General features: G+C 51.5%; 7 protein-coding genes across 7 annotated transcripts; 5 read left to right on the plus strand and 2 right to left on the minus strand.

Annotated features, from left to right (window-relative positions):
* Window positions 1-311: 311 nt before the first annotated feature.
* POX_e06861 (uncharacterized protein) lies at window positions 312-1,965 on the plus strand (the record flags this gene model as incomplete). The annotated part of the gene is made up of 3 exons (XM_050115676.1): window positions 312-585; window positions 1,305-1,585; window positions 1,777-1,965. 3 exons carry the CDS (start codon window positions 312-314, stop codon window positions 1,963-1,965), a joined length of 744 nt encoding a protein of 247 aa, XP_049968136.1.
* Window positions 1,966-2,597: 632 nt separating this feature from the next.
* Window positions 2,598-5,546, minus strand: POX_e06862 (Pre-mRNA-splicing factor ATP-dependent RNA helicase PRP16; the record flags this gene model as incomplete). The annotated part of the gene is made up of 3 exons (XM_050115677.1): window positions 2,598-2,975; window positions 3,055-4,607; window positions 4,700-5,546. 3 exons carry the CDS (start codon window positions 5,544-5,546, stop codon window positions 2,598-2,600), a joined length of 2,778 nt encoding a protein of 925 aa, XP_049968137.1.
* A 417-nt stretch (window positions 5,547-5,963) lies between these two features.
* On the plus strand, window positions 5,964-6,601 carry POX_e06863 (putative prefoldin subunit 2; the record flags this gene model as incomplete). The annotated part of the gene is made up of 3 exons (XM_050115678.1): window positions 5,964-6,000; window positions 6,067-6,157; window positions 6,319-6,601. The coding sequence occupies 3 exons, from the start codon at window positions 5,964-5,966 to the stop codon at window positions 6,599-6,601; spliced, it is 411 nt and encodes a 136-aa protein (XP_049968138.1).
* A 1,977-nt stretch (window positions 6,602-8,578) lies between these two features.
* Window positions 8,579-9,690, plus strand: POX_e06864 (Nuclear transcription factor Y; the record flags this gene model as incomplete). Its single annotated transcript, XM_050115679.1, has 4 exons — window positions 8,579-8,741; window positions 9,103-9,213; window positions 9,282-9,409; window positions 9,463-9,690. 4 exons carry the CDS (start codon window positions 8,579-8,581, stop codon window positions 9,688-9,690), a joined length of 630 nt encoding a protein of 209 aa, XP_049968139.1.
* Window positions 9,691-10,596: 906 nt separating this feature from the next.
* Window positions 10,597-13,139, plus strand: POX_e06865 (Acetamidase regulatory protein; the record flags this gene model as incomplete). The annotated part of the gene is made up of 3 exons (XM_050115680.1): window positions 10,597-10,663; window positions 10,818-11,931; window positions 11,987-13,139. 3 exons carry the CDS (start codon window positions 10,597-10,599, stop codon window positions 13,137-13,139), a joined length of 2,334 nt encoding a protein of 777 aa, XP_049968140.1.
* Window positions 13,140-13,643: 504 nt separating this feature from the next.
* On the minus strand, window positions 13,644-14,852 carry POX_e06866 (uncharacterized protein; the record flags this gene model as incomplete). Its single annotated transcript, XM_050115681.1, has 1 exon — window positions 13,644-14,852. One exon carries the CDS (start codon window positions 14,850-14,852, stop codon window positions 13,644-13,646), a length of 1,209 nt encoding a protein of 402 aa, XP_049968141.1.
* A 378-nt stretch (window positions 14,853-15,230) lies between these two features.
* Window positions 15,231-16,589, plus strand: POX_e06867 (uncharacterized protein; the record flags this gene model as incomplete). Its single annotated transcript, XM_050115682.1, has 1 exon — window positions 15,231-16,589. The coding sequence occupies one exon, from the start codon at window positions 15,231-15,233 to the stop codon at window positions 16,587-16,589; it is 1,359 nt and encodes a 452-aa protein (XP_049968142.1).
* Window positions 16,590-16,837: the final 248 nt, after the last annotated feature.

Below are 16,837 nucleotides of genomic sequence, written 5' to 3' on the forward strand. Positions count from 1 at the left end.
CGATGATGTCATCGCTACCTTGAGCGAGTTTGAGAAGACATAAAGATGGTTCAAGATCATCTATCACCATCACACTGATTCTCATATATCAACTCCCATTTCCCAACTACCAGTCGACTACGTCGAATTCCATCTCTTCTACCAAACAAATCTATCCTCCACGTCTACTGCATCCACCTGCGCTTCCTTCAGAGATACCTCAACCAACACATTTGTCATCCCTCCTCTTCCACCAATCTACCACGGGGCCAAAAACATCTCACACCGAAAAACATCCCCCCCTTTTCCCCTCTGGAAAACCGGCACCCATCATGCCTATCAACACCGGCTCCTCCCAAGATAACGGCGTCACCGGCGCTGCCAAGTTCGTGACTTCCACCCTGGGTAACACCGTCGGTGGTGTAGCCCGCACTGCGGGCGGTGTGACTGGTGCCGCGGCGCGCGGAGTCGGCGACACGATCACCAGTGCGACGGGCAGTGCTGGGAAACCGGTGGGTGATGCGATCGGAAGTGCGGGGACGGGAATCGAAGATGGAACGAAGAAAGTTGCTGGGGGTGGAGAATGCTGGACAGTGGAAGTGAGAAGTGAGGAGGGTGGGAGGATTTGTCTTGTCAGTAGTATTGTACTTTGGACTGTTGGAGATGTTCTATATGATGACATGATTGATTTAAGTTGTTTTTTTTTCTTTCTTATTCCCCCCCCCCCCCCCCCCCGGGTAAGGGATAAAGTTCCATATCTGCTGTGATTTGCTTTGTAGTGAAGAGTTTGCGTAGGCTTAGTGAGCCAAATGGATATTACTTAGAAGACTTGGCTTGCGATGATGGATTGAGCACTGTCGTTTTTCATCGCTTGTTCTGATTTATTGCTTATGTGTACTGTGTAGTAGATTGATTTTGATATCGTACCTGCATGTCCAGCACTTGGAAGCCTTTTCTTTTTTTGCTTCCGCTACTTTAATAAGATTTGCACCGTTTGCAGACTCTCTCTCTTGCTGAGCTTTTTACTCGACAGAGTCGTGTCATGTTTGCGAGCTAGCAGCCTGCAGTATTGAGAAGTATACTTGCCCTATCCACCAATGACACGACCTGGCTCACGTGACCCGACCGATAACGAAGCTCCGGGGGAGAGAGAGAGAGAGAGGTTCGCAGCCGGTCTGGAGGTCCCATCGTTGTGTCCACGACCATCCGAATCGTCGACATCTCCTTCACGCCATTGTCTTCTTCCCACATTCCAATTCCACCTTGAAATTGCGGCTACTACTTCTCACACACATCGCCTGAATTCTTGGCCATATTTCAACAAGACCTCCGACGTGCTCGCAAAGCCCGATTCGTTTCCATCATGCCTGCCAAACGACACGCGGCCTCAACTACCTCCGCGGCGGTACCCGTTTCGCCCGCGACGCTGTCCTCTGGCCCTCCCACCTTGAAGACCAACGCATCGGCCGTGGCGATTGCCCAAAATGTCTGGGAACAATATGCTGCGACGACTCCGCAGCGTACATTGCTTCTGGACGCCTTCATGGCCTTCCTTGTCCTAGTCGGCGGCCTCCAGTTCTTATACTGTGTCTTGGCTGGAAATTATGTACGTTCTACTCCCTCCTCTATTCTTTTTTTTACCGTCGACTTTTTTAGGGGTGAGGGGATGTGTAGAAGGAATTGTGCAGTCCCCCTCCCTTTAGAAGTTACGTTGAGTAGTGGTGCTCTTCGAGCCTTTCCGAACCCTTTTTTATATAATCTCGTGCTGACCATCGATCTTGTTCCCTTGATTTTTAGCCTTTCAACGCTTTCCTCAGTGGCTTCAGCGCAGCTGTCGGCCAATTTGTTCTCACGGCCAGTCTTCGAATGCAGACCAGCGACAGCGGCTCGACATTGTCCAGCAAGCCCAGCTCCAAGGGGAAAAACGCTCGCTTTGCAGATGATGAGAATGAAGGACAGAGCTCGGGTATTTCGCATGAGAGGTGAGCCTTCCGTCTCCAAGCACGACCCAGTGACTCGTCAGATATCGATAAATCAAGCTGGATACTAACCGTTTTGAGGGGATCAACAGAGCCTTTGCCGATTATATCTTTGGAAGCTTGATCTTGCACTTTTCTGCATCAACTTTATCAACTAGGATTATGCTGAATATTCAACTTGTCGTCGATGCCTGCCGTCTGCGCTTTGTCTGGCGCTGGTCCGTTTGGCGGAGGGCTTTTTTTTCTCTCTTTGCAATCTGGATTTGGGAGGGGGATTGGTCGAGCGGTTGGTCCTGAATTGTTTTTGTATTGGAAGGTCGAGATTTTGGCCGAGGGGGGGGGGGGGGGGGGGGGCAAGACAAGTATTACTAGAGACCTGCGAACAGCTCCGGCGGATGCCAATATGGACCGATTATGTACAGAATTTCAAAATAGATCCGTTTCGACGTCATTGTGCACGTTCGGGTTCACATCAGCATGATCAAGTAAGCTCGGAGAATCAGAATTCTAACATCAAGTGATTCCAGAGGGGGTATCTTATTCAAAAACTTTCATCAAAACAGGCGTGGGCAATTGCTTTTGATATCATACAACCTCCAGTGAAGGTGGAGGAGAGCGATGCAAGGCATAAACCTATTCTCAGAACTGTCCTGGCCGCCTCCTCCCAATGGGCTTCTTCACCACACTGCTTGTGGAACCGCCCGTGCCAGCTCCAGGTCGGGAAGACGCAGATGACGAGGCACTCACACTACCTGGAAGCTGTCTCTTTCCCCCGGGGATGACCACCGGCCGACGCACGGCAGATCGTGCTCCGCCAACCTCGACTTCATTCCTGCGTCGGGCAGTATCGAGGGTCTTCTCGGCCTCTTTGGCCCTGGCAGCCATGGCCCGAGCATCTGCCATCTCTTGCTGAATCTGCATGCTTTTATTGATCTCGCGCTCTTTGGTGCGACGATCGCGCTGCGAATACCCCTTTTCTTTCATGGAGTAGAACACACCACCGAGATCGGCGAGCCACTAAATTTCCAAAAAGAGAATGTCAGCCGGGACAGATTTCAAATCAAATGAGCTTTCTCGCATAGCTCTTGAGACTTACCTCGGGATCGACGGCTGTCACAACGGACATGTACTCTCGTGCGGTCAACCTCAACTCATGGTAGACGACAAAGGGTGGGGCATCGGCCAGTCCGGATAAAGCGCTCGATCTTGATAGATACATTGAGACACTGGTACGCAGATTGAGATATTCCTTTTCAGAACCGCTACCACCGCCACGGCGCGCAGCTTGATGGTAGAAGCCGGAGCAAATGCATTTGCGGATCACGTCCCAGTCGGTCCCGCAGCTGACAAGCGGCATTCTCTGTTGGGTCATGATATCCTGGAATTGATCACGGACTTCCCTGGCCTGCCGCAAATTTTTGGAATGAAGGAAGTGACGGGTGCACCAGCGATCGGAGCAGCCGTTCGCCTTCCATTGGGTGAAGACGTGGAGGAGCGTCAGATGGTCAGACTCATGAACGTAGAATTTCTCATGGGCAGAATCGGCCTCCTCTTCGCGCTCCCGAGGACGATAGAACACGTGCGGTACGGTCAGCATGGATACGATGGTGAGCATCTCCTCGCTACAGCCGTAGACCTCTGCGGCCATGATGATAAGTTTAGCTAGAGCTGGGTCGGCGGGGAATGGCGTCATGCGACGCCCGAGTTGTGTTAGTTCTCCCAGGTTGTCCAGTGCTCCGAGAGCCCACAGTTCGAATAGCGAAGTAGACATCACTTCTTGTGATGGAGGGTCCATGAAATCAAATTCCAAAAGATCCTTGACGCCGAGTGATTTGAGCAGGAGGACTGTATTGGCCAAGCTGGTGCGCTGGATCTCCGGAATAGTCTGAATATAGAGCTCGTTCTTGTACGCGGCCTCGGTATACAAGCGGTAAGCTTTTCCAGGACCCGTGCGTCCGGCGCGGCCAGATCGCTGGTTGGCGTTCGCTTGAGATATCGGGGTGATTTGAAGGCTGTCCATGCCCATTTTGGGGTTGTATGTCTTGAGCTTCGAGTAGCCCGGATCCACAACGTACATGATTCCGTCAATGGTTAAACTTGTCTCGGCAATATTGGTCGCCACGATAACTTTGCGGACTCCTTTGTCTGCTTTTTCAAAAACCTTGGCCTGTTGCTCTGCCGGCAATTGACTATAAATCGGTAGAATGCTGAGTTTGGGAGGATCATTCAGGAGCTGCAGTCGTTCCTCGACGAGTTCGCATGTTGCCTCAATGTCCTCTTGTCCGGTCATGAAAACAAGGATATCGCCTGGCCCCTGTGAGACATGAATAGTCAAAACCTGCTTGACCGCGCTGTCGACATAATCTTCACAAGGTGATCGAGAGAAGTGAACGTCGACGGGAAATGTTCTGCCGGGAATGATGAACTCTGGCGCTCCGCCGAAAAAGCGGGAGAAACGCTCTGCATTCATCGTGGCCGACGTGACGATCAGTTTCAAGTCTCTGCGTCGAGCAAGGACCTTCTTCAAAAGTCCCATGAGCACATCCGTGTTCAAACCTCTCTCGTGCGCTTCGTCCATGATGATGCACGAGTACTTCTCCAGGTCGGCTTGAGCCAGGGATTCTCGAAGTAGGACTCCATCCGTCATATCTATGATCAGAATTGTTAGTAAGGGGAAGAGGAAAAGCCAAGTCCGCGGCCGCTCATATTGTGGTGCTTTTGTCGGAGGAAGGGTCACCCACACTTAATAACCGTTTTGTCACTGGTGCAATCTTCAAATCGAATGGCATATCCGACCAGATCACCGAGATCAACCTCCATTTCTTCACTGACCCGCTTCGCGACACTCATGGCTGCCACACGACGGGGTTGCGTGCAACCTATCATGCCAAATTTGGAGTATCCGTCTTCATGGAGAAATTGGGTCAATTGCGTCGTCTTGCCCGAGCCAGTCTCGCCCACAACTATCGTGACTTGATTGTCCCGGATCACTCGCAGGAGGTCTTCACGCACGGCAAAGGCAGGCAGGTACTCTCTCTGCTCGCGCAAAGTCTTACTATTGCTGAATGCACTAGAGCCGCCTCCCTCCTTCTTGAGATGTTGGGCGAATTTGTTCCCTCCGCGCTTGTAGACCTCCTCGACGGGAGCTGCCATCGCACTGTCACCCTCTTCCTCTTCCTTGACCCCCATTATATTGCCCAAAGTCGTACCCGCCATTGTCGTTGCATCCTGTGCCTGCTTCTGACGTTCCCTCTGCTGCCGACGTTCTCGTACAACCTTGCTTCCCTTGCGACTGAACACGGCCATGTCACTCTGGGGATCGCGAATCGCAGAGATTGGCTCCAGTTGCGTAGTAAAGATTGTGCGGCCATCGAGAAAAGGAGGTCGCAGCTCATGAACACTCAAATGGACTCGAGTATCTTCTTGATCTTCAGCAAGATAGTGCGCATGTTGGACTCCGGTCTGCTGGGCAAGACCAGACTTGACCAGCTGCTCGCGGTGCCACATTTGATCATGGTCATATGAAGAGTTGCCCGTCCTTTGTCGCTTGGCCGGCGGAATGCCATGGCCAGGTCCGTTGCGATCCATGTCGACAAGTTGTGGTAGACCCAAACGACCAGGTCGGTGCTTGTGAAAGAGTCCGAGCCGACGTTATCGGAGCTTGATTTGTTGCGCCGCAGCTCAATCGCCTCCAATTTCTCGTCAAACAGTGCAAATGCTCCTTATCAGTCACGTGATAAATGTCACATCATCTAAGAGTCCTCGAGTATTTCGCTAAGATTAGGCAAATAAATTTGAAATAGAAAGAGATTTTGGACGCGATTGAGGATTTATTATATATTTCAAAACTTCTTCCAGACTCAATTGATCCAAAGATGATGTCGTTGCAGTCCATGATTTGTGAAATGTGCCGGGCCGCGGGACCTTGACCAACACACGCCCCGCATCGTTATCGTAACTTTTGAGCTTCTCTTTTCCCAGACTGTAACCACCAACTCCGTCAAAATGTCCCAACAGCAGATAGACCCAAGGAAGCAGCAAGGTATGCAATTTCTGGATGATTGTTATAAACTGGGCGCAACAAAGACTAACACTTGCCCCCCTGCAGAGCTCCAGCTCCAATACACCAATTTCAAAAACACGCTGCAACAATTAGCGCAGAAGATCGGGGATATCGAGCAGGAAGCCGAGGAACACAAGTCAGTGATCAGACTTTCCTTTTGCGGTGCTCGTTTATTCATATTTTGGATCAATTTCCATGTGCTGGACTAGCCGACTCCTGCGCGGCACTAGTACAAACCATGCGAAAGGCGATGGGGCTCAACATGGTCGGAGTCATGCTAATGTTGATTTGTTACAGACTGGTCATTGAGACGCTAGACCCTCTCCCCTCCGATCGCAAATGCTTCCGCATGGTTAATGGTGTTCTTGTTGAGCGTACTGTCCAGGATGTTCTGCCAGCACTCAAGACCAACTCGGATGGTTTGAAGCAGGTGTTGGACGACATGTTGAAGCAATACAAGAACAAACAGAATGAGCTGGATACCTGGAAGGTGAGTCCGCACCGCGGCGAAGAATTTTTACTAGATCAGAGCTCTGCGGGCACCCAATGGGGCTTGGTTGTTTCTGAATCGGTTTATTGACTTCTGGGATTTCAACGGACAGAAAAAGAACAACATCCAAGTTGTGCAGCCTTGATCGGCATGTACATATCTAGTGACGCTTCAATATTTCCCAATAAAATCGTCTGTGTGAGTCCAAGTGGCAGTTAGGGAGGGATATCGTTGATCTGGAAGACCGCCCAGGTCAAGTTCTAGTTGAATGAACTCTACAAAACAATCTATTAATGTGACTGATTCGCTTTCTCATGAATTCCAGTGATATTATTTGATTCATGCCAGCGCCATTTGCGCAGTGTAAGCGTAGTATTAGATGATTAAGCATTAGTCTTATACCAGAAGCTGATATTGTCTTTTATGCCATATTGCAAAGGGCAAATCATCATTATTAGGCAAATTTGCAACCTCTTAAAAAGATCTATTCATTCAACCCATTGTGGTCTATTATGGCCTAAATAGCAGTGCGAGGAAGACTTTTAGGGACTTTGAACCTCCGTGCTAGCATATGGCTGTGACCTCGTGTCCATCTGAGCACAAAGAGCTCGCGGAGACGATACAAGAATCGGGTATTCAACAACTTATCGTCGCTAATTGAGTGTTTGGAGTGATTCATGTTCATTAGGTGAACACTCCTAGGTGTACATGAGTTACAAGGTAAGAAAGATTCATTTGCTTCCAGGAAGCGTGATATATTGTCTTGATCTTGTGTTGTATCCCCCGTGATATTACACTCTGCCACCCACTCCTGGAACGTTTAAAAATGGCTCTGTTTGATAGTGGATTTTCACAGCTGTATTGCATGCTTGTGATCGTTTACGCCTCAGGACTGTAGCCTTGGTATGATCTCTCGCCTATCGACAAGCACCAGCTTTAGATGGTGACAGCAGCAAGCAGTAGCGATGCACTAATTTTCTACCGGATCCAATATCCCGGATCCGGGCAAAATCAAATATCGTAGAAAGTTGCATACAATCCAAAGTGTAGATCTGGGGATAGAAGCCTAAGGCTGATAGATTGTGGTGCCTGAGGCTATCGAGTCGAGTGCCTCGAGGCCTCTTTCCATCATCGCAAACGTTGACGTCCGTCATTGTCCGCTTCACACGTGCCCTCTTCGATCAGAGCGATTCGGTAACCCATCGAGTTCATTTTTGCTCACAGTTGCAAGAACACCTCTTGTGGGCGTTCACTTTTTTTTGATTACTTGCTCGGTGGATTTCTCCTCTCCTATCAGCTTAGGTACGTTAGCCAACCGCCCTCGTCCGGGGACAGTTGTGGTTCGTCAGTTCGGCACTTCCGACCAAAAGGGACCCTCCCGAGTCTTCTCCCAACCACCGACACTCCCTGACCTTTATACTCCATACAGGCGAATCGGAAGGGATCAAAGACGGCACCCAATAAAATCACGATCAACCAGATCACATTTTGACCAAGGTATGCCCAACCATTTCCAATCCCTGGTGAGCCCCGTCTCCGTTACACAACACGAGCCTCGTTGGGCGCAAGAGCTGCGACCAAGCCCTGACCCACCTGCCCGCGTTGTCTCCCGCATCGCGGCGTCACCGAGATCCTCAAGCTCGGAGCTCACGAGGTATCTCCATTGCATTGCATCACACATCCGCCGCAAATCCATTGGCCTCGGTGGTGCAAAAAAGAGCGTGCAGTGATCGCCGACCGGCTTCGAACATCAGATCCTTGGATCTAGTCCAGTTCCTGTTGTCGTCGCGCTAATCCACTGCAGTTGCGCGCGCATCGCAGGTACAAGCGGATATCGGAGATACAGCTGCGCAGCGAGTGTGCTTTGACTGAAAACCTCTCCGAGGCTCCCGTGAAGCGGTTCGTGGGCAGCCAATCAATTTTATGCCCTCGGAAAGCTCAGCCTGGCCTGGCCTGGAATCTCCAGGCCCAACTTCGTGTTCTTAGCTGACGTGGTTGTCGATAGCAGAGCGAATAACAATATCGGCGCCCAAAAGTTCCCTGAGCACCATCAAAACAGTCATAACCATGTCTGAATCGCAGTCACATTCCCCCAAGGAGCATGAAGAAGTCGGCGCGCATTCTGGCGACGAACAAGAGCACATGGACAAAGACCAGCAAGATGGTGCGGGCCAGGGCCAAGGCGAATTCGAGGTCAAGGAACAAGACCGATGGCTTCCGATTGCAAACGGTAAGTTACTTCCTCTTGCAGCTTGCCCTTGACTTTGATTTGCGCGTACTTTGCGGACCCCTCCTGTTGGTAGCCCGGGGGAGAGGTCAGTCGTCGAACCTCGCGCTCGGGTACAAGCCTCTATCTTGTCGGACCCTATCGTCCCGTGTTGATCGCCAACGGGACATGGTTGGAACTCATCCTCAGACCAATTCATATGCCCCTAGGGTTGAGATGCAAGTCCTCTTGTGGATGCGACGCAAGTGGCACGACAACCTTCTGACAGGTCTCTTTCATTGCCTGCTGTAGTTTCGACTGATCTTTTGGTCTCATTCTCGGTTCCCAATTTCGGGGTACTATGCTGACTTCACAACGCGAACAGTGGCTCGCATCATGAAACTCGCGCTTCCTGAAAACGCCAAAATCGCCAAGGAAGCGAAAGAGTGCATGCAGGAGTGTGTGAGCGAGTTTATCTCGTTCATCACTAGTGAGGGTAAGATGAGACCTCGTGATGGTCTGCCGGCACGCTAAGAATAAGGACTGACATGTGCGATCCATTAGCATCCGAGAAATGCCAGCAAGAAAAGCGGAAGACCGTCAACGGCGAGGACATTCTCTTCGCCATGACCTCTCTGGGCTTCGAGAACTACGCCGAGGCCTTGAAGATTTACCTCTCGAAGTACCGTGAAGTGAGTTTCGTCGAATCCGTTGCGTGCATGCTGTCATACTAATCCCGTCCCAGACCCAGACTTCGAGAAATGAGAACCAAGGCCGCCCAGGGAGCAGTGGGTTCGGTGCTGGTGGCCAGGTTGGCGGCGCCGGCCAGTCTCGTCCCAGCGGGTTTCCAGAGGGCGCAGAGGGTGCTAACAACATCCTCAACCCCAGCCTGGGCCAAGCGGACCAAGAGGCCTATGGGTATCCCACGATTGTTGGGCAGTCCCACAATGGCGCTGGCGGAGATGCTTACTAGGGGAGCATCTTTCTTCTTTCTCTTTTCGTCTGTCCCATCTCGCCAACTGCGCATAGTTTGAGCGATAGTAGCTTCAAATTCCATATGATGATGATTTTCAATGTTGTCGTGTAGCCGTTCTACAAGTCAGAAGCAGAATACACGTGTGAAGTGTACGGAGAAGCTTCCACATGATCTCTTTTTTCTTGAAAAGAAGCCCAGTATGTTGTGATAGGCTGCCACCTCGCACCACCTTTGATTCGTCTTGCTTGGACGTTTGTTCGTCGCAGGGACTCGAAGAGCGAGATCAGCCAATGCGAACGACCTGAGTCTCTGGCATCCGCAGAATAAGTGAATCCAGCTTGACGGCAAATCGGGTTCACTTTGTAACGAGCAGTTCCCGGCTAATCCATGATAATGATAGGCGGTGGGACAGCGAATATGTCGGTCTGAAGTGAAGCTTAAGTTCCTCTTATCTACGTGTAATTTGGATAGCTAAGACTCTTCAACAGCAGACTGTCTAGTCAGTTGACTCTGCAACTCAACTTCTCCAGCCAATTCTCGACTCTCTCTTTTTACCAGGTCTTTCCTCACAGCTTGAAGCCGTTAGCATCCTCAACAAATGCAGACCATTTTGATAGCGTCTCGTTGACGGATCATGGACAGGATCTCGAACGGACCCACGATTGCATTTACATAATCCGCTCCTTTCTCCAGTGCGACTCCACCAAACTCGGACCCGATCCCGCAGGCCTCAACTTCCCGAACTTTTTTCGCTCCGCTGTCGCAAAGCTCACCTTGCCCCTCTTCGAGACCATTGTCTGTCTTGCATCAACATGCCTTGAACATCTCGGCAGTGATTGCGTTCAAAATAATGCAGAACAGTGGCCGATCAGCGCATGAAATGATGTGGATGGTCCTTCTGCCATGTCTACCGCCAACGATAATCCCTCCCCGCCCTTTACGGCCGATGGGGTGAGCAAGCGCAAACAAGGTGAGTCTCGAATACGCGCCATTTCACTCTGCCCTCCCCCCTTTCCGGTCCCGTTCATCCTTGAGGAAGATTTCTCTCACTCTTGCGACGACTTTGGCCATGGCGAGGCTCGACTTCGACCTGATCACTAAATGACCTTTGCGGCTTCTTTCAGGGTCGGCTGCCTGTGTCCATTGTCACCGCCGCAAGGTCCGCTGCGATGCTCGTGTTGTCGGTCTTCCCTGTACAAACTGTCGCTCTTCTGGAAAGACCGATTGTCGCATCCATGAGAAGAAAAAGCGGCTGGCTGTCAGGTCGATTCTAGACCCCGTTCCGATCCGATCTCGGCCTCTCCCGACCCCAGAGAGTGTCGTGAATCCGCCCTCGACAGCTGGCACACCAATACCTACCAGCTTTGCGACAGCCTTTTCGGCTGAGACCGCCAATTCGGGTCTGGGGAATACTCGGCATCATGACTTTCAATCAAATTCTGGCTCAGACTCGTTTGGGCGCCATGGCCCAGACTTGTCGCATGCTCACGAAGCCCATTCGGAAATGGAGCAGCACCTTGTGAAACTCATCGATGAAGACGATTCCGGTCGACGGGAAATTCAAAGGGGCGTGCGCGCATTCTACGTCGGTCACGAACACTCCAACATGTCATTCCTGATTCGTCAACAGCGAGACCAAGCCGACAATGTCTATCACTTTGCCAGCAACGAAATACCTCGGCGGCAAATGAAGACGGGTCATGATCAGCTGCTGATGGATGCGCTTACTCTTCCCGAGCCTGCACTGGCAGACGAACTGGTCCAGGCGTACTTCACCTACGTGAACCCAGGCTATCCAATCGTCGATGAAGACTTGTTCATGACACAATATCGCAACCGGGATCCCGCCGATCCTCCGCCTATCTTGTTGCTTCAAGCTATTCTCTTGGTCGGAACACACGTGTCTCGGCCCAAGGCAGAGCGCGACACCTTGAAAGATATCTTCTTCCGTCGTACGAAGTATCTATTTGACAATCGCATCGAACGGAATCGCGACATTCTCGTTCAGGTGGCTCTGCTTTTGACGTGGCATTCGGATCGAGCCGACGATGATGTTGCTGCGGATGCCCACTTCTGGGTCGGTGTGGCCGCGCGAATTGCTACCGGACTCGGAATGCATCGAAATCCCGTCTCGAGCAGTTTTGTTACCCGTGATCGGCGAATGTGGAGACGTCTCTGGTTCATTATCGTCCAATACGATGTTCTGGTATCACTCTCCTACGGACGGCCCCAGGCGATGTATGTGGTCCCTACAGTTGATTGTGGAAAGCAAAGATACTGACCAGAGTTGCAGTAACCTGGATGATTCAGACGTCTCCCCATTAACCCTGGCGGATTTTGAAAATTGCGGTCCACATGTGCAATCTGAATTTGTCATTCACTTCACGGAGTTATGCACCATGATCTCGTATTTGATCAGAGATCGATTCGGCCTTCGAGCTACGGACGAACGTCGCAAAGCAGTCTTGCAGGAGGCCGATGAATCCCTCGCAAATTGGTCTCTGAAATTACCGGATAATTTGCGCCTTCGAGCCTCTGATATGGACCCCTGGTCGGCCATGCTCCACTTGACCTACAACAATTTCCTCATCCTACTCCATCGACCCCATCCCAGAGCGTCTGCTTACTCCGACGACTATGGCCCCCACGATGCCGAAATCTGCAGTGCCGCTGCCAGTGTCATCGCATCTATCTTTGAGGAGCTGCGGTTACACGATCGTTTGAGGTTCCTCTGGTACACCGGCGTTCACACCTTGTTCACGGCCATGATCCAAGTCCGCGTGGAGCTTCGATTCTCAAATCCGGTGTTGGCGATCAATGCCTTACGGCGTTTCGATTCAGCAACCTACAGCTTGCGCGAACTGGCAGCATATTGGGTCCATGCGGGCACGATACTCCGTCTTTTCGAAGACTCGAAACGATTGAAGGAAGACTTGCGCTTGGCAACCGCTGGTGGGTCGAAACCATATGCTACCACTCAAGCACACTCGGCGGCTCCCCCTCCGCCGCCACCACCACCACCTCCACCCCACCCTCCTATCAAGGCACTGCAGGTCACATCTCCCGCGCCTGCGCCTACCATGCACCATTCGCGACAGATGTCGTATGGTGTAGGGACTCCGGACTCGGCACGTTCGCAGCAGACCACAATGTCGCCCCAGGCCAATCCAGGATTCGAGAATTGGATCACTGCACCTCTGAGGCTCAATGTAGGACCTTTGGAGCGAAACGATCCGTACTCGACCGCCATGCAGGTCGATCAAATGGACTCGTCTCGTGATTATCCGGATTGGCGCCAGCTCTTCTCCTTTACAGATTCAGATCTGCCTGTTCCCATGGCGATGGACGGTCTCATGGAACTTGAGGATGAATGGCGGCAAATCTACTGGCAAGACGCTCCGATGACAGACCTCATGCCTGATAGTGGCTGGATGCATGGAGTATAGTCCGCCGCTGCGCAAACCGCGATTTTCCTTCTCATCTGTTGCATCTGGGATTTGCAGCCAATGTCCATTTGTTTATTTCCTCGGGCTAAATCCGTTTCTCCCTTTTACGCTTTTCTCTTAGCAACATATTATTACTACCCTCATGATGAGACGACATATACAGGCTGGACGACCCAAAGCGAGGTTCTTCCAAACGAGAACATAGTGAAGACTGAAGACACGTCACAGACGACGTGCCATGGTGAATGTGCATAGATATCCTTTACAATATTACATTTGACCGTGAAAGATTTGCCGACAAATGTCTCATCTGTAAAGCCTGGACCTTGAGGTGTCCTGACATTTTCTATCATTTGGTTTTCTCAAATCAGAGTTGCTCCCGTCATGTCTCTTATTTCGCTTTGCCACGCTCAGGTTGTAGCCACCGCTAATGATCCAGTTCTGACGATGATGGGCTAGTGGGCGTCACGTTCCTCGATTTAATGCTGACGACCAAAGCGCCTTTCAACCAAAGATGAATCTTCTGTAATTGGCAGCAAGTTGATGGACCCCCTCGCGCAGCTCCCATCCGCGCACTTGACAAATTTGGCGTGCCGCATCTTCAAGTAATTTATCCATCTGGGTTCCCGCCATGTGGAGATCGCTTTCGATCAAGATACGGTCCGCCGGCAGTGCCTTGATTACGTCCAGTGCTTTGCGGGACGACAAGCCACTGAAGTTGATCACTGCCGAGAATGAAAAGTAAATGTCGGACGGGTTCGATTCGTGCAGAAACTGGCGGATAGGTTCAACAGGGCCAGAGTAGGAATGCATGCAGATGCGCGCAGGGAATGGAAGGGGCTTTGTATCACTCGTGTGCTCTTCGGTGGGTTTTTGCTGCGGTGTTTCAGAGTCATTTGCTTGATCTCTCTCGGTTCCTGCGCTCTCATCGTCGGATAGCGCCCCTTCGGCGTCCTGGAGTCTCTGTCGTTCTCGTCGGGACATGACTTTCTTTTCATGGCCCTTCCATAACTCTCGGAGTACTACCAATACAGCTCCGTGAGACTGGACGCTATGCACCGAGACGGGACGCCGCAGTTCACCCGCCAGGCGTAATTGCGCTTTCAATACAGATTTTTGATGGTCTATCTTGACTTTATAAGGAGACAGAGGGCGACCTTCCCGTGATCCTGGAGTCATTCCTTTATCACGATCCTCAAGATCTTGAGGAGTCCACGCCCCAGGGAGGCGGAATGATTTGTCTAAACCCACCTCGCCGACCAGGGCGTGGGGGAATCGCTTCAATCGGTCTCGGGTCTCAGCTATAAGCGTAGACAGACGCTTTGGCTCTGGAAGTCCCTTGAGAAATTCGACGTCTTCCGAGGGTGAAGGTGCGAGAACGGTCGAGTAATGCGCATCTTTGTCTACCAGATTGGAAGCATTGGAATCATCCAAGATCTGATAAGAGAACCACGGATGCCAGCCAAATGCCGGTATCACCTTCTCTTCTTCACTGGATTGATTTGCTTTATTCACTGACATTGTCGATTCTTGTACTAATTCTTGATCTTCGCCTCTGGTGGCCATGATAGTAAGAGTTCGGGCTTTCATCGCAGGGATATCCGCTATCGAGGCCATGGTGTCGGTCGGATGACAGTGTACGTCGAAGACGCCGATATCCCACGGAAAGGCATTGACATCTTGCAAGTCTTGAAGAGTCTGAGCGGTGGACATGTTCAAAGAGGGGAGGAGGCCTGTATATAAACACAAGAATGCACAATGGGTGCTGATTTGAATTCCATGATTATGCTTCTGGTGGAGTTCCTGAGTCCAGATGATGTCAGTGGACGGTCAGGTCGGTCCACCGTCGGCTTCCTGTCACATGCATTTTGCTCCGCAGGTGACAGCCGCGACCTTTTGCAGAGGCACCAGCTCGTGTCGACCTGAACTGCTCTCGCACCAGTCACTAAAACGAAAACAGGCAAGACCACATATCAGCTTACCTCGGGAGACAATCACTCCACCGTCTCTTTTTTCTTCGCTGGATTCTCCCCCTCCCCCCCCCCCCCATGGAAATATGTCACCACCCAAGGCAAGGCTGAATCACCTGAAATGGGTGCCATAGTCACGAATCTGGTGGCGCTGCCCATTCTGGGGGTGGTCTCTATTCCACTGATCCTGTCGGCCTGGGTGACAATCTGGCTGGCCCTGATGACCCTCTTCGTCCGATTTGCAGTGGTTTATCTGGAAGTGGTCTACGGGCTGATTATCAGCTTCTTTACCCTTCCTTCGTCTAGTTCCTCGTTTCTCTCTTTCGCTGCTTCAGAACCTGTAACTCCGGCAGCAGGGAACTCCAGACGCAACTCGGCACATGGTCTAGTCCATCCGCGAAAGACCAATGATGACTCGCTATCTTCCAGTCTCTGGACCATCGACTCTGAGGAGATGAGAAAGCAAGATATCCAGTCGTATGCACGGAGTATGGTTGAGGCGCATCACTTGCCCAGCAGTACACCCTACCTGGGTCTCCCCGTCAGCGGCGATGAAAGGCGAGACTTTGAAGGCGTGGGCGGTTGGAGGTCATATCGACACTCGTCAGATACTTCAAGACCTCGCACAGCACATTCAACGCAAGACAAGAGCTTCCACTCAGCATCTACGTCGTCCACTCAAAGTCTAAACGGAGACTTTGATGCCGAGGTGGAAGATGTCGATGCCGATGATTTAGCATGGCTGTCATTGAACCATCGCCTAGAACTGCCATCACGAGTTGTCAGGATGGGAGACCATTCAAGATCTGCCTCGAGGGTGCACAGCCCACACAATCTGGATCGCAGCAACAACACCAGCGGATTGAATCTTCACGCTATGAGCTGTCCACATGCACAATCTGCCAGGTCTCGTCATTTCCAGTCACAGCCGGGTCGACGGCGTCACCATCATCGCTCTCAGACCACCTCGGCTCTGACGACATCAGAACGGCGCACAGGAGACTTCCTCTCTCTTGCGCTTTCAATTCGACCGGAGCTTGCGAATCGATTTCTGTCCCCGTCCACCTCGCGGATTTCTCCTTTTACGACTTCACACCCATTTTCAGTAACGCAAACGCGGTCCGCGGCACGTATGCCCTCTGCACATGGCGCCTCCGGCTCGGGTGCCTTTTTTTCTAGCTCGGCGAATGCGGCCAGTTCTTCGTCTCCAGGCGGCCATGTTGCAGGTGTCGGACACGGGTCACATGGTTACTTTACCCTGCAACAGGCCGAGAATGGAGTCGATCAAGCGTCCCCCATTTCAATTGTATCCACACCAAGTGAAAGTGGCAGCGCAACACCTTGCACGGCTGTATCTAATGAAGATCGAGACGCCTCGTCGCTTGGCCATACGAGTTTAATGGCCCACTATCCCACCAGTGTGAGGCATCGTCGGCGCAGCATTGCGGGGCCTCATTCGCGGGTCAACACCTTTTTGTGATTCATCTTGGGATCTACGCCTGGATCTGCGGGTGGACTGCGACGATCATGATCCTGCGGCTACATCTTTGGTGATGGCCTCGAGTGGTTGTTGAAGCTGTAATAAGTGGAGCTGTGAATTAGTACTAGATGTGGCATATATTATCCTTCCCGGCCCATGGCCTGAATGCATACACTACCGTCTGGCTCTTTTCATCTCTTCCCTCTGTCGCCCCAACTTAACGCAACAAATCTATCCAAGTTGGCCTC

This window comes from Penicillium oxalicum, chromosome V, assembly GCF_001723175.1.
Source record: "Penicillium oxalicum strain HP7-1 chromosome V, whole genome shotgun sequence".
Taxonomy (NCBI): domain Eukaryota; kingdom Fungi; phylum Ascomycota; class Eurotiomycetes; order Eurotiales; family Aspergillaceae; genus Penicillium; species Penicillium oxalicum.